The 14,705-nt window shown below is 37.6% G+C and overlaps 1 protein-coding gene across 5 annotated transcripts in view; it reads left to right on the plus strand.

Annotated features, from left to right (window-relative positions):
* The window catches only part of LOC124805582 (sodium/potassium-transporting ATPase subunit alpha), a 653,503-nt gene that overhangs the window by 564,887 nt on the left and 73,911 nt on the right, over positions 1-14,705 (plus strand). For all 5 annotated transcript variants that reach the window (XM_047266173.1, XM_047266160.1, XM_047266166.1 and 2 more), the window contains 3 exons: positions 8,616-8,868; positions 9,234-9,455; positions 10,039-10,284. In XM_047266173.1, the coding sequence (XP_047122129.1) occupies positions 8,616-8,868; positions 9,234-9,455; positions 10,039-10,284 (721 nt within the window). The remainder of the gene's footprint in view (positions 1-8,615; positions 8,869-9,233; positions 9,456-10,038; positions 10,285-14,705) is intronic.

Here is a 14,705-nt window from a genome sequence, read left to right on the forward strand (position 1 = left end):
GTGTCCTATCGTCCATCAATCCTAACACACTTGCTGACCATTGGCAAAGAAATATTCCTTCACTTATCTTTCTGTACTGGGATGATTAAATCAGGTTCTCCACCAAGACATTGACTATCTTTTGATCCCTGAAATGAGGACTGTTGTCTTCAACACCATACGCCATGCACCCAACCTGCACAACATCCTTGATCTGATCCTATACCTCTCCTGCATCTAACCCCTTCCCATGGGCTATGTCCCTGTGGAAGGCCCAGATGCAAGACTATCCCATTATCAGCCAACCACTTCTGTCTGCAGCAAAGTCATTAACTTTTCTTGCTCCACCGAAGACAAAGTAACACATGGAACAAGCAAAATTATATTAATAACACCTTTGCCACAACCACTTCAAATTTTTCTGTGTGAATAAGGCCATCGATAAATCACCCACTATTTTGAATGGCCACAATCAAGCTGTGGCCATAGTCTGAGGATGCTGCGCAACATGAAGTGGTTGATTTCAACTGCAACTTCACAATCAGTACCATTTGTAGTCTCCCCACCTCCATTAGTGTTCTGCACTGCACAGATTTGGTGGAGGGGGGCGGTACTCTCTACAATACACACTTCAGTTTCATGACCCTCTCCCCCTCTCCCTCTTTCCATTTTTAGTCTAAACTAGCCCACTGAATGAATTGGTTCAGTGCATTGGGGAGAATGGCATTGGAGTGTATGGCCAATCTAATTTAGGTTATGCATGGTTGCCCTCGTCAATCTTTGGTTTTACATGATTGCTTGTTAAAATAGAGATTTTTTTTAATAAAATTGTTCCAATTCTAATGGCCTCACAGTTGACAGGAAGTTAATTCTTAAGTTTCTTTCCTTCTTTCCTAATATATACTGTGTAGGGATTATGTTGTAATGAAATTATTGACATTAGAGTAACTAATGAAGAGGCGTTGAATTGAAATGTGGGTAAAAGGTTGATATAAGACATCCTGAAGAATCAAAGAATAACTACTTTGGAAATGAATGGAAGTGTGGGGGCTAAAAATTGTAGAGGTAGAGCACAGCTTGATGTAGATGTACATTAAGAAGAGATGTTGCAGTAGTTACACAGAGATGGAGAGACTTGTACAGGACAGACTAGCATGGAGAGCTGCGTCACACTAATTTTCAGCCTAAAGAACACACCAGACTTCAGGGTCTAAAATATTGTATGGAAACTTTAAGAAATAAATTATACAGCACATCATTGACTGCAATCAGAAAGTTGCAAGTGAATATGATGATGAATATTTTTACTATTAACCGGAAAAATGTGAAGAAAGAATGAATTCAAAGTCCGACACCCTCAATTCTAATTCTGTAGTAACAGGCAAAGTTTGGTGACTATCTGGAACAGCATTTGCTAACACACTTTGGTTCAATATTTGCTGAGATTAATCAGTTGTCAATATGTTCTGCAATCATTGGTGACAGTTGATGAGGCATTTTATATTCTACAGTGATATTGATGATGCAATCATACTGTGAACTCTGCTGCAAAGGCCATACAATATAGCTTTTACAACATCCTTAAGAGTAATGTGTATCAGTTACATACACAATATTATTGTGTGTGTGTGTGTGTGTGTGTGTGTGTGTGTGTGCGTGTGTGTCACACATCATTGTTCGATAATTTTTGTAATGTACTGAAGAGATACGGAATGGATAGTGTCTTGAAAGGAGGATATAAGATGAACATCAACAAAAGCAAAATGAGGATAATGGAATGTAGTCGAATTAAGTCAGGTGATGCTGAGGGTATTAGATTAGGAAATGAGACACTTAAAGTAGTAAAGGAGTTTTGCTGTTTGGGGAGCAAAATAACTGATGATGGTCGAAGTAGAGAGGATATAAAATGTAGACTGGCAATGGCAAGGAAAGCGTTTCTGAAGAAGAGAAATTTGTTAACATCGAGTATAGATTTAAGTGTCAGGAAGTCATTTCGGAAAGTATTTGTATGGAGTGCAGCCATGTATGGAAGCGAAATATGGACGATAAATAGTGTAGACAAGAAGAGAATAGAAGCTTTCGAAATGTGGTGCTACAGAAGAATGCTGAAGATTAGATGGGTAGATCACGTAACTAATGAGGAGGTATTGAATAGAATTGGAGAGAAGAGAAGTTTGTGGCACAACTTGACTAGAAGAAGGAATCGGTTGGTAGGACATGTTCTGAGGCATCAAGAGATCACCAATTTAGTATTGGAGGGCAGCGTGGAGGGTAAAAATTGTAGAGGGAGACCAAGAAATGAATACACCAAGCAGATTCAGAAGGATGTAGGTGGCAGTAGGTATTGGGAGATGAAGAAGCTTGCACAGGATAGAGTAGCATGGAGAGCTGCATCAAACCAGTCTCAGGACTGAAGACCACAACAACAACAACTGAAAAGATAATGTTAAAGTTATTGCACGTTCTTCAGCTGCAGCACAGCTCCCAATGTAGGGACAGGAGTGGGTTATAAATTCATTAATTTTTGAAAATGAAAGTATTATCTTTAACTGAAATATTTTTGGTATTTTTTTCAGTGTGACCTCTTGCAACTGTTCGTTTTCTTAGTAGAAACTTATTCTGCATTTGTAATCAGTGAAAAGTGAAGTATGTAATTACATGAACTTTTTTTGCTTTTACCACTTCCTCGAGCCTGGCAATTTTCTTAAATTCTTCACAGTTTTACTCAAAGTTTTATTGTTCACCTTTTCATTTGTAATTTACTGTTTAAATTTTAACTCCTCCTCTTCTCCTCCTGCTCCCTCTCTTCTCCCCCCCCCCCCCGTCCCCACCCCCACCCCCATCCTCCCCTCCACTCCCACTTCCATTTACTGTTTTATTGTTCGCTCAAAGTATCGTGCACTTTATATTCTCATTTTTTACTAATTTCTTCTTGATATTTATTTTCCTTTGTTTGTAGACTGTTCTCCATTCTGTGGTATTTTGGTCCTATTGTATGCAGCATATGTTCTCCTTTGTTTGTTTGTTTCTTTTTTACCTGCCATGTGCTGGCATTTTCATGTGGATTTTTATTTTGCACTTAAGATACAACATAATGATGCAGTTTCTGGTGCACACCTACTATGTTTGTACTGTGATTTAAATAATTGAAATTTTCATGTTTATCAAGTTTTCTTTCATGGACTCAACATACGCACACTCTACAATGGCCTCATCAAACAAGGTGACTCGTAATCGCATGCTAGAATTACATTGGGGAGGATTGCATTTTAAATTCCTGTCTAGCCATTTTAATTTAATACTATATTGCAGTGCCTGTGTTGTTCAGAAATACTTCTGAACAACACAGTGTTCCTTCAGTCATGCATACCTGCATGACCGCAGGAACAGACACCACAGTAACTACAGCTATCATGAAATACATTAAATGTATCCACAGTGCTTATTCCTTTGGACATGCAAGTAACTTTCAATTAAAATGTCTTCCCTGTACAGGAATATAGATAACGAATGCACGAGTGCAGGTTGTAGGCGTAGAGTTGACGACATAATGGAAAGTTGGGTCTGGCTGTGGGTCATGTTCAGATAGCATTATAGTAAAATCAAACAGTGGAAACTCCAGGGAGGAATATCAACAATGTAGGAAAAGATAGAATGCTACTTACGGGGCATTAAGACCTGCGATTCTGGAGGTGGCAGTCTTGTGTGGATGAGGGGTGCTTGCTTGTGTATATGAATGGTGTGTGTGTGTGTGTGTGTGTGTGTGTGTGTGTGTGTGTGTGTGTGTGTGTGTGTGCTTGCTGATGAAGGCTGTGGCCAAAAGCTCTATGTAAGTGTCTTTTAATTGTGCCTGCCCGCAGCTTAATGTGTCTTCTTTACTGTAAGTAGCAGTAGCAATCTGTCTCTTCCTACTCCACCGCAAATTTTCATTTTCATCATTTCATTATACAGCTGTGTGCTGTGTGCTTCGCCTTATAGGCGGCTGACCTTGAGCGGGACTTAGCCATTTAGCGAGGCAGCCAGCGAGACGCGGCCCCTAGTATTACTAGGGCCGCGTCGGGCAAAAATCAAGTTTATCTGATGCAGAAACAGGAAGCGCGCCGAGAGCTCCATTCAGCGCTGCCTTATTGCTTGCGCAACTTCCGCTGATAAACTTGATTTTTGCCCGACGCGGCCCTAGTAATACTAGGGGCCGCGTCTCGCTGGCTGCCTCGCTAAATGGCTAAGTCCCGCTCAAGGTCAGCCGCCTATAAGGCGAAGCACACAGCCACAGAATTTGCAACTGTCAAAACATTTCATGAATCTTAAGTTTTCCCAAATTGCATAAAGCAAGTACTAAAATTAAGATGGCTCCGCTGAAAAGTAAATGCGTAATTGCTTTTCCCACAGCAAGTTTAAGCTCCATCTCTAATAATTTTGTTGATGGGGTGTTAAACCCTAATCTTCCTTGTTTTCCCCTTAATGACCTCATCGCCATTGGTATGGCAAATCTAAACTTCTTCCCTTCTGTCATCATCATCATCATCTATATTACATTTCATATTGCATTTTACAATAAGTGGAAAATAGTAAGTTATGACATATTTGGTATCTCATGGTTTCACTGCAGATTATGTCATTGTGTTTAAATCCACACACATTACTATAACCTGTTTTACATTTTAGTAGAGAATCCACTTACCTAGTTTCTGTAATTTGTGGGTAGAATGATTGGCCCCATCAGAAGTGCAAATGGTGTTCGATTATAACAAATAGGTATTCTTGCTGACACATGGTGACTTACCTTCATTTCCTGTTGATGAAAATATCTGTTGCTGCAAAACTGGGTGCTAATTTAGGTAAAGAATTTGGAGTGTATCTTTTTAATTGATATTTGTTGTGATGATGGTAATCTTTCCTGAAACAATGTTCACAACAATAAGAAACACATTTTAAAAATTACAATCTTGTATGTCACGGCCAAAACCGTGTTTAATAGTGGGATTAAATAGTACAGCAAACAGTGTGTTCCCACCTGCTGATTTCCATATGTCTTTCATCTTGCTTTTGTTACTGACAGTCCAAAAGATGTCCGTTGCATTTTTAGCCTTCTTGTTTTACTGTTATGTACAAAAGGCATTCAAAAAGTTTTGCACAGCCGTCTCTTAATTTTTTTATTTTTTGCAGGAGGAGAATGGAAATTTTTTGTGAATATTTGAAACATTTATCTATACATTGTGCGTACTCAATGTAGCCCCCATCAGCTGTGACAGATCTGGCCCAACGTTCATTCCATGATGTAAATGCACTTTGGTAAAATTGTGGGGATTGACTTTTACACCATCGCTTGACACAGGAAATACGGTCTTTCTCATTATCAAATGTTTTACCGCACAGGTGGGTCTTCAGACGACCAAAGAGATAAAAAACAGTCCTAGCCAAGTCCGGATTGTAAGGACATTTTCCTGATTTTCTCCTGTGTCATCAGGGCTGTATGGGGTTTAGCATTCTCATGGTGTAGTCTGATGATGTGACCATGAAGCTGTGGTCTGTTGGTTTTGATGGCATGTCGCAGATTGTCCGATGACAAACAGTAATGGTCCTAGTTAATTGTGGAGCCAGGTGCCAAAAAGTCAATGAAAATGACACCAAACTGATCCCAGAAGAAGGAGGCCATCACCTTTCATCCTGCTGTTCATGCTTTGCTTCTTTAAACCTCTGCAACCATCGCTGGATACTGCTGTGATCCACTGTGTCTTCCCCGTAAACTGGGAGCAACTTCCTGTCAATCGATGTGGCAAAGTCATTGCCGGTCTTGAAGAGGAACGCCATCACTGACCGTTGTAGCAACCTGACATCTACTTCACGGTCCAGTATGGCTCACCTGTAAATCAAAGAAAATACTTTATATACTAACTTATTAGCTAAATGTTGCAAGTATGTTCACAAAAAATTTCGTTCTCCTCCTGCAAAAAATAAAAAAATTAGAGACGACTGTGCAAAACTTTTTGAATGCCCTTTGTATCTCTCAGCTTCATCAGAAAACTTTCCTAGTAGATGTCTCTACTCTGGACGCACCACCCTTGGCTCTCGGATAAATGGGAACTGATGACTGTGTTTGGTTCCTTCACCCCGTCCCCATTACCTACCTACCTACCTACCTACCAACCAACCAACCAACCAACAAACATGCAATGTGTGTTGCATTCCAGTTAAAGATATGTTTTCACTTTTGTGAAAAACTACTTCTTCATGTAACTGACAGCTAAAAATTTCTTCATGTAACCGACAGCTAAAAGTTTAATTATAGTTTTTTACATAAATTTGAGCGACTTCTGTTGTATGAAGAACTTAATTGTTTAGTGACTAAGCTCCACAAACATACAGTGATCTACTATGACAAAACATTGTTAAAGAAATATGTTATCGGTGCCCGTATTTTTCCTGAGGCTTGCAGCAACATCACTATCAGTTTACCACTGTGTGATCCCAAGATATTTGCAGAGTCTTCTCAGATTCAGTGTAAGAAAGTGTTCTTGACAAATGTGTGTGATTTATTAGGTGTTAATTGTAATTTACATATTGCACAGATAAAAAAGACAGCAGCAAAACTAACATGTCATATAACAGAAGGTATCCAAAATGTAGACAACTAAAATATTGTCCCAGAAGTAGGCTGTACGTGTCAGAAAGCTAAAAAACTACTGGGAGAGTCAGTCAAATGGAAGATTTATTGATTCTGACAACTCTTTTTAATCATGACACAACGGAATTAAAGATATTAGATGGCAGTGGGCATTGAATTATATCAGTTGGCCAGTTGAATGTTTGTGATGGACCAGAATTTGTCTGTTCTTTTTGGACATGTCCACAATAACAGATACCAAATATACGCATTTTAATGTTATAACTCATATATGCAGTACATTAAAACACCACTGGTACTGTTATAATAAAGGTCTAAATATACTTACTGCTCCATGTTGCTATCCAGTATTGTTGCATTTTCAAATACAATTTAAGTGTTTTATAATTAAACTTTCTTCTGTACTAATTCTTAGTTGTATTCAGGTAGGCCTTCAGATACAGCTGTAATAAAATAAAGAATAGTTTCACTAGCAGAGATGATTATTCACTTTGTGAGAGGGTAAGATACTTCTGCATAAGGCATGGTTGTTGTGGTTTGCAAAAAGCTCATGCTTGTTAGGCAGATATACTGCAAACCTCCCATACTAATGGGAATGTTATCCATTTTTTAAAATATATTGTAGCTGAACACTTCCATGCATTTGCATTGTAGCATTGATTTTGTTATTTAGTGTGCATTAAAAAGTCACTCTTATTGTTTTGTCTGCACTGTATTTTATTTCAGTGAAAAGGGCCACTGTCTGTGAATGCTGTCAGTTAGCAACATTAAGCTGTACAGCACTTTGCCATCTGAATTAGAAGCTGTACAATGATAGCAGCTTATAGGTAGCTTATATTCACTCTGTATACCATTTGGCATTGTGATTTTGATCCTTTTTTCTCAGGATGTGTAGAAATATATATTTTTTCCATAAAGTGTTTCATTACTTTTGGCTAATGTACTTTGCATTCTGAGTTGATCCATATGAATAACATTCTGATTGCAAACCTGCAAGAGGAACATATCAGTTACCAAAAACAATTTAAGGCAAACCATCTCTGGACTTACTTAATTTTTTTTTTTTAAAAAGTCACGTCTTCCTGCAGGAGCTACTATTGGTCAAAACTAGAAGAAAAGTCCTGCGAAGAATGGTTGAAGGGTGTGGTAGGATGTGTGGCAACTACATGCAGCACTGCTTGTAGTGCCTACCTCTACATAACAGACAGAAGGGAGTGAGAGGACAGATTGATCAGTGTCTCAACAGGTGTTGGTTTCCATGTAGTTTTGACCCAGACTACCTCCTGTAGGAATATGTGATAGGAAAAAAAAAAAAAAAAAAATCAAAATGTGTTTCTTGTACCTACTGCATTTTGCTCATAACATTTATTTGAGGGATTACTAAAACAAAGTGCTGTTTCCTGAAATGAAGAATTGCTTTACTGATTCACTCACTTGTACCATCAACAAGAATTTCCAAAATATTTGGCAGTGTGTTGTAACCTGTACAGGACTTCGTTTTTGATATTTAATTGTAAGTATTCACAAGCTCTGTTATGCTTATATGTCAGCAGATTTTCATTTGTGAACCTTTGCAACCTGGCATTATGATGCCGAAATCCTTAGGAACAATGTACAGCATTTTACCATGAAAAATCCGTGAAGGTGAATTTATATGCCGAGCTTAACAATATAATGTTGGACAAAATTTAGGCAAGTAATGTTCACAAAATCTGTGTTCCAGAAATAGTACATGAGAAATGTAATTAATTTTAATGCAGTATATTCGCATATATTTGCTCATGTTCCATTTAGAAATAACCAGGATATAAATTAGAACTCTGAATTGTTGATTTTTTAAAATCAGATTAAGTGCAATACTGTAGATGCATTTTGTAAGCTTATTTATGGTGATGGGAGGAATTAAAACGTGTTGGAAGATTGCACAGACACACTTTTGTGTCAAACAGCACTCTAGATATAGAGTTTAGTTTTACTGAAAAAATTGACATGTTCTTAATGACATTTTCAGTTCGCAACGGTTCTCCGTGGAGGTGAAAAACTGACACTTCGAGCTGAAGACATTGTGCTAGGTGATGTGGTTGAAGTGAAGTTTGGTGATCGCATTCCAGCAGATATTAGGATTATTGAATCTCGAGGGTTTAAGGTTGATAACTCTTCACTGACAGGAGAGTCGGAACCACAGAGCCGCAGCCCAGAATTTACACACGAAAATCCCCTCGAGACAAAGAATCTTGCATTCTTCTCTACAAATGCTGTTGAAGGTATATAATTAATTGTAAAGATTTGTTCCTGTTGTGAGAATTCGTTTACTTTAAATATGTACTGTTTCTTAGTGCTCACAGCTGGGGATGTATGAAATTATTGTATGTACAAAATTGTTGGTTGGCAATGTAGTTTCAGTTGACAGGGAAATAGGATGTGACTTCATTTAAATTCCTCCATAAGGTATGGAAGGAAATTATCTTTCTGCCATGATGTACAACATTTAAATTATTTAGTTCATGAAAGTTGTAAAAATAATTTGATAGACCTAAGCTTTATTTATTTTCAAAGGTACTGCCAAAGCTGTGGAGAAAGTTGTACAAATAATTTGATAGAACTATAACAGATTTCTTTATTTTCAAAGGTACTGCCAAAGGAGTAGTTATAAGCTGTGGTGACAATACAGTAATGGGGCGAATTGCTGGTTTGGCATCGGGATTGGATACTGGTGAAACACCTATTGCTAAGGAAATTCACCACTTCATCCATTTAATCACTGGAGTTGCTGTTTTTCTTGGAGTTACATTTTTCGTCATAGCTTTCATCCTTGGTTATCATTGGCTCGACGCTGTCATATTTCTTATTGGTATGTTTATTATATATTTTTTTATGTTTATCGTAAAGTAGTATGAATGTCGTGTGTAAATGTTTATTTTATTTTTATATTGCTCTGAGAAGTCTAAGACTGTGATAGCTACATAGAAAAAATCATGGTGCACACTGACTACTGTTACGTGCTTAGGAAATAACAGACTTTCATTATGTTGTAAGGAGGTTCATTAGTCACCTGCAGATCATAGTAGTAGATATTAGTTTATTGAAGATGTGACTCAGTAACTTGCAAAAGAGACTTTTGATCATTTTTAGTCATTTAATGTGACTGTGAAGAGGATACTAATGAAGTAAAAATCAAATCAGCTTTACTTGGTAGAGAAGTCATTTAAAAATTAGTTGTTTTTATCATATAGTTATTTGCAAAGGAGAAAATCAGTGAAAATTTGTAACATTGTTGGTCAGCTTTGAAAATTGTATTTGAGCTCACTTGCATAGACATACCTAGAGAGAGAGAGAGAGAGAGAGAGAGAGATGAATGTTTGGTTTACTGTAAAATATTGACGTATTTAACTGATAGAAATATGCAAAATGTAATGACTGTTTTTTCTTGTTAGGTATCATTGTAGCTAATGTACCTGAGGGCCTGCTGGCCACAGTGACAGTGTGTCTGACGCTGACAGCAAAGAGGATGGCCTCAAAGAACTGCTTGGTGAAGAACTTGGAAGCTGTAGAAACTCTTGGTTCCACCTCAACCATATGCTCAGACAAGACTGGAACCTTGACTCAGAATCGTATGACTGTTGCCCATATGTGGTTTGATAACCAGATAATTGAGGCTGATACTACAGAAGACCAGTCAGGTTTGTTAACTATAATTTTGAAATTACTGATCCTACATTACACGCGTTAATGGAAATGTATGTTAGTTCTGTGAAATCTGATAAATTTCATATTTTTTCTAATTACAAAGCACATTTTTCATATGAATGCTTTGGAATACTCAGTTATACAGGAACTGTGAGACAAACAAGACAATTTTGTTCCCAAAAAATATGCAGTTTTGTTTATCTTTCTGATTGGTCTCGTGTACTGTTTACATTTTTCAAAATATACTCCATTCTATTTTTACATTTCACTTTCCCATGATCTGCGTGTGTTTTATAAAAATATTGTCTAGTTACTTTGGATTCAGTTTCCTCTAATTAACTTCACTAAGCTTTTCAGGAATTTCAATTCTGTGTCATCTCTGTCTTTTAAGGATAAAGTCATATTCAATCTGACAGATGAGCCTATAATAAAATTTGTATTTTGTATTAAAGTTTTTTTTAGATATTTGGATGCAAGCTAGTTTCATAAGAAACTTCCATTAGGGACTCCAATCGTTACTGAGTGGATTCCGATCATTGAAAATGACTATTACAAAAAAGCTTTTTGACTGGAATGTTATCTTTCACAAAAACTTCAACTTTTTAAATTTCAAATTAATGGTTATTTATTTTGGGAATCAGCAGCGTTTTTCTGCTGATGAACAGTGTGTTTCTCTGATCTAATATTTTTCTTGACATTATTTTTCTTTTCACCCAATTTGATAACTAAACAAATTGGGGGAATATTGATGTCAGTTTAGTTTAGTTATGTCAGGGTGTCTACGACCTGGGACAACTGAGAGATCCGGGAATAAACCGGGAACTTTTTTATCCAGGAGAAAACCGGGAAAAACCCGGGAATTTTTTTGAAATCCGTGAATTTTTTCATTGTTTTTGTTCTCAGTTAAATTTTTGTCACTTGGACTGGTAAGAACCAATACTCTAACAAAGGATATTACTCTATCCTGCTACTGCAGAATAATACTGCACCTATAAAACATGAACGAGAGAAAAAACTAAAATAAAACTTAAATTGCAAAGGAAATGCGCCATATACAGCAACAGAACACAGTTCCCATACAAGCGTCTGGCAGCAGCAAAATGTGTCAAAGGCTTTAGGAAGACTATGCAATGCTTTGTAACAACAAATTGCCTCCGATGAGCATGACGTCACAACTGTTAACATTAGATTTGTTTTAGCAGTTACGAGTGGGATCATGCGCATGCGCGGTTGAGTAGTACCTTCTTCCGCTTCTGGTTACAGAAAAAAAAAGCAGCTAGGTGCTACTGGGAAAAATTTTACTGGCGCGCCCAAGCTGCCGGATTGCTCAGCAGCCATGGGTCTAGGAGTGGGGGTGAGGTTTGGGGGGGAGGGGGGGGGAATTCATATAAAACTTGTTTCACAAAGCGCCTAGCATCCACCGCACGTTGGTCTATCGATTATTCGTATGACTTTGAAACGTGTGCCTGTCGGTTTGTGAACATTGTTGAACACATTCTGAGTTGATTTCTGAATTAATCATAAGTTGATTTGAGAATGCGTGCATAGTGGACGTGATGTCTCTGTCAGTTGAATCCTCGTCACATCTAGAAATAAACTTTCCTGTGGACAAAGGGGGCTATACGAGCTGAGCATAGTATAGCCGAACGAAAGAATGCCAACCACTGTCTGATTATGTGGTTGATAAGGGTTTGCGAATGATGAGCGTTGTTACGATTACCAGCGAAATCCATAGATTCAGACTTCCAGAGTGCAAATAAACGACTAACAGGAATAACAGGTAAGAAAGATTACGTATTATCTTCTCAATGTATCCAAGAAAATGAAATTTTGACGGAAAATTTTTCTCCAGATCGCAATACTAGCAAGGGCCAATTCTACAGTCTCCAGCTAGCAGCCGCTTTAAGGTCTGTTCTGTAAGCAGCGCGGAAAACGCGTTGTACGAACACGTAACAATGCCTAACCGGAGAATAATCGCGGGATAACTAAACTGGTGATTCTGGCAGCGTTAGTGAAGTTAACTGGTGAATAAGCTTTGACATTGGCAGGAATAGATACGGAATTAGTGATGACAACATTGTTTGTTAGAACGAGGAAGAAGAAGAAACGGGGACATCACACAAATTACGAAAGAATAAGACAATTCCAAATTTCTGTAAAAATTTCGCACTACTAATTTTCGATCTCATGCTTGAGAAACTGGATCGTATGAATGAAGTGTAAAACTATTTCCTAACGTAAAGATTTTTGCTTGTAGTAGGCCTAATAGGCGTTTGATATTGGTACTTCGTGAATTATAATCTGCCGTGTTATAAAAACGACCATTTCTGCCAAAACGGTCTCGTTTATTTGTCGTGTGTTACAGTTGCTGCAGTATTATAAAGCCCTATTTTGTTTTATCTCGCAGACAGTGACAAAATATAGGTAATCAGGTCGAGAAACCACACCAGTCTTGGGCCTATTTGTAATTACAGCTTTTTCAGTATTAGACAATGACATTTCGATTTTTCATGTAGCAAAATGTTTAACGAACTTTGATGAGGTAACAGATCCTTTCACAGAAAGGAAAGCACGCCATGTAAAGCTGTAGCAAGATTAGGCAGAAAAAAAAATCTAGGAGCTAAGGATTGAAGGAATGTGTACTGTCTTGCTTGTCTCTTCTCTTTACTGGCTTTATGTATCCTATACTTAATTTTATGTCACACAAAGCAGCAAGTTGTTAGCTAATAGGGAATAAAGAGTGCAAATTTTCTGAAGAGTTTTTTTTTTCTTAAAAAAAAAGAAAATAAGAGGGGCAGGATGTCAAACCGGCTGACTGGAAGCAGGAGAGGCACCATAGGACATTTCAGTTTCCGCTGTCCTGAACATAGTTTGATGGCATCCAGTGCAAAATATACACGTTTCAATTCCACAGACCAAAATACAGTGACGTGCGATAGAAGAATGCTGTGTGAAGAGGTGTGGCACTGCACTTTGGCACACTTAAGGTCAGATAACATGTCTTAAAATTCCTCGGACACGTATGTTTTATGTATCAGAGTCTTCAGAAAGATGTGTGCTACAAAATGAACGTATTTATCAAAATTCGATTTTTTTCAATTTTTTACGTCCTATCTCAAATGCTTGAGGGACGCCACTATCTTCTATTGCCCCGGTTCGGAAATATCATAGATACGGGTCTGATGCGCAGAGCATTCTGAGTTATAATAGGGAAGCAGGTAGTCTCCATGTGACCCGTGTTTACATTTAGTGATTTTGCTGTTTCCTCTTTGTCTACTGCACTCACGTCAAATGAAAACAAAACTGATTTCTTTGGCCTGTAGCAGTCATGTGAATTAAAATACATTCACATAATGTTGATGGTGTTAGGACAGTAACCAGCCACAAATTTACTTTCAGTTCCCTTATTCAAAGGCTACCGTTACCGGCTTCGAATCGTTGTGATTCATCCTCAGATGGTTTACATGCTTTCTTTATGACATGTGGTGTGTTTTTTTATAGATTAATTGTCCTAAAATATAAATAATACATAATTACAAACACAGATGCTATGATATATCGTAACATTTGACAATGATGTGTGGTACTCATATGTTTGTAAGCAGTGACTAGTGTAGTGAGACCGGGAGCGGGATGTAAAAATGTTGTAGACATTAACTCTCAGATGAAATTAATGCAAGAAAATGACTTTATCGTCTGTATAATGGGTTCGAACAATGTGGCAAAAAATGAAGCAGAGGTTTGCGTGAAAACGCTACAGAAGTTTTTACAAGCTAATAAATGCAGAAACACAGTAGTTGCCACACTTCTTCATAGGCATGTTCTGATTTATAGTTCGTGTGTAAACAAAGAAATTCGGAAAACAAACATTAAAATAAGGAAACTATGTTCTCAATACGCTAAGTGCGATGAACTGGATATAAGCAAGCTGCATCTAAATCTGTACACGAAACATGGAATGCATTTGAACTATGAAGGGAAAAGATTTGTTTGTGATCGTGTTAGTGAAATAATTAAAGAAAGACTTGTAAGGGATAGAACAATTTATCAGCTTCCTGAACATCCTTCCAACAGCGAGGAAAACAAAATAAACAAGAAACAAGAACGAAAATACAACACTGCTGACATTCCTAATTTAAACTAGAGGTATGTGATGCTGTAAATATGATTCCCAATTACCAAATAGTGAATATGCCCGAACAAAAAATTTATCACCAAAATGTGCAATCCCTGCGTAATAAGATAGATGAAATTAACATTCTATTAACACATGAACTTAATGATATCTCAGTGTTATGCATTTCTGAGCACTGGCTTAACCCAGAATTAATCCAGAATACGAAAATAAACAAATTTGTCTTGGCTGCTTACTACTGCAGGAAAAACAGCAAGCAGGGTGGGGTAGCAATTTACG

The sequence above is a fragment of the Schistocerca piceifrons genome, chromosome 1 (genome assembly GCF_021461385.2).
Source record: "Schistocerca piceifrons isolate TAMUIC-IGC-003096 chromosome 1, iqSchPice1.1, whole genome shotgun sequence".
Lineage (NCBI taxonomy): Eukaryota > Metazoa > Arthropoda > Insecta > Orthoptera > Acrididae > Schistocerca > Schistocerca piceifrons.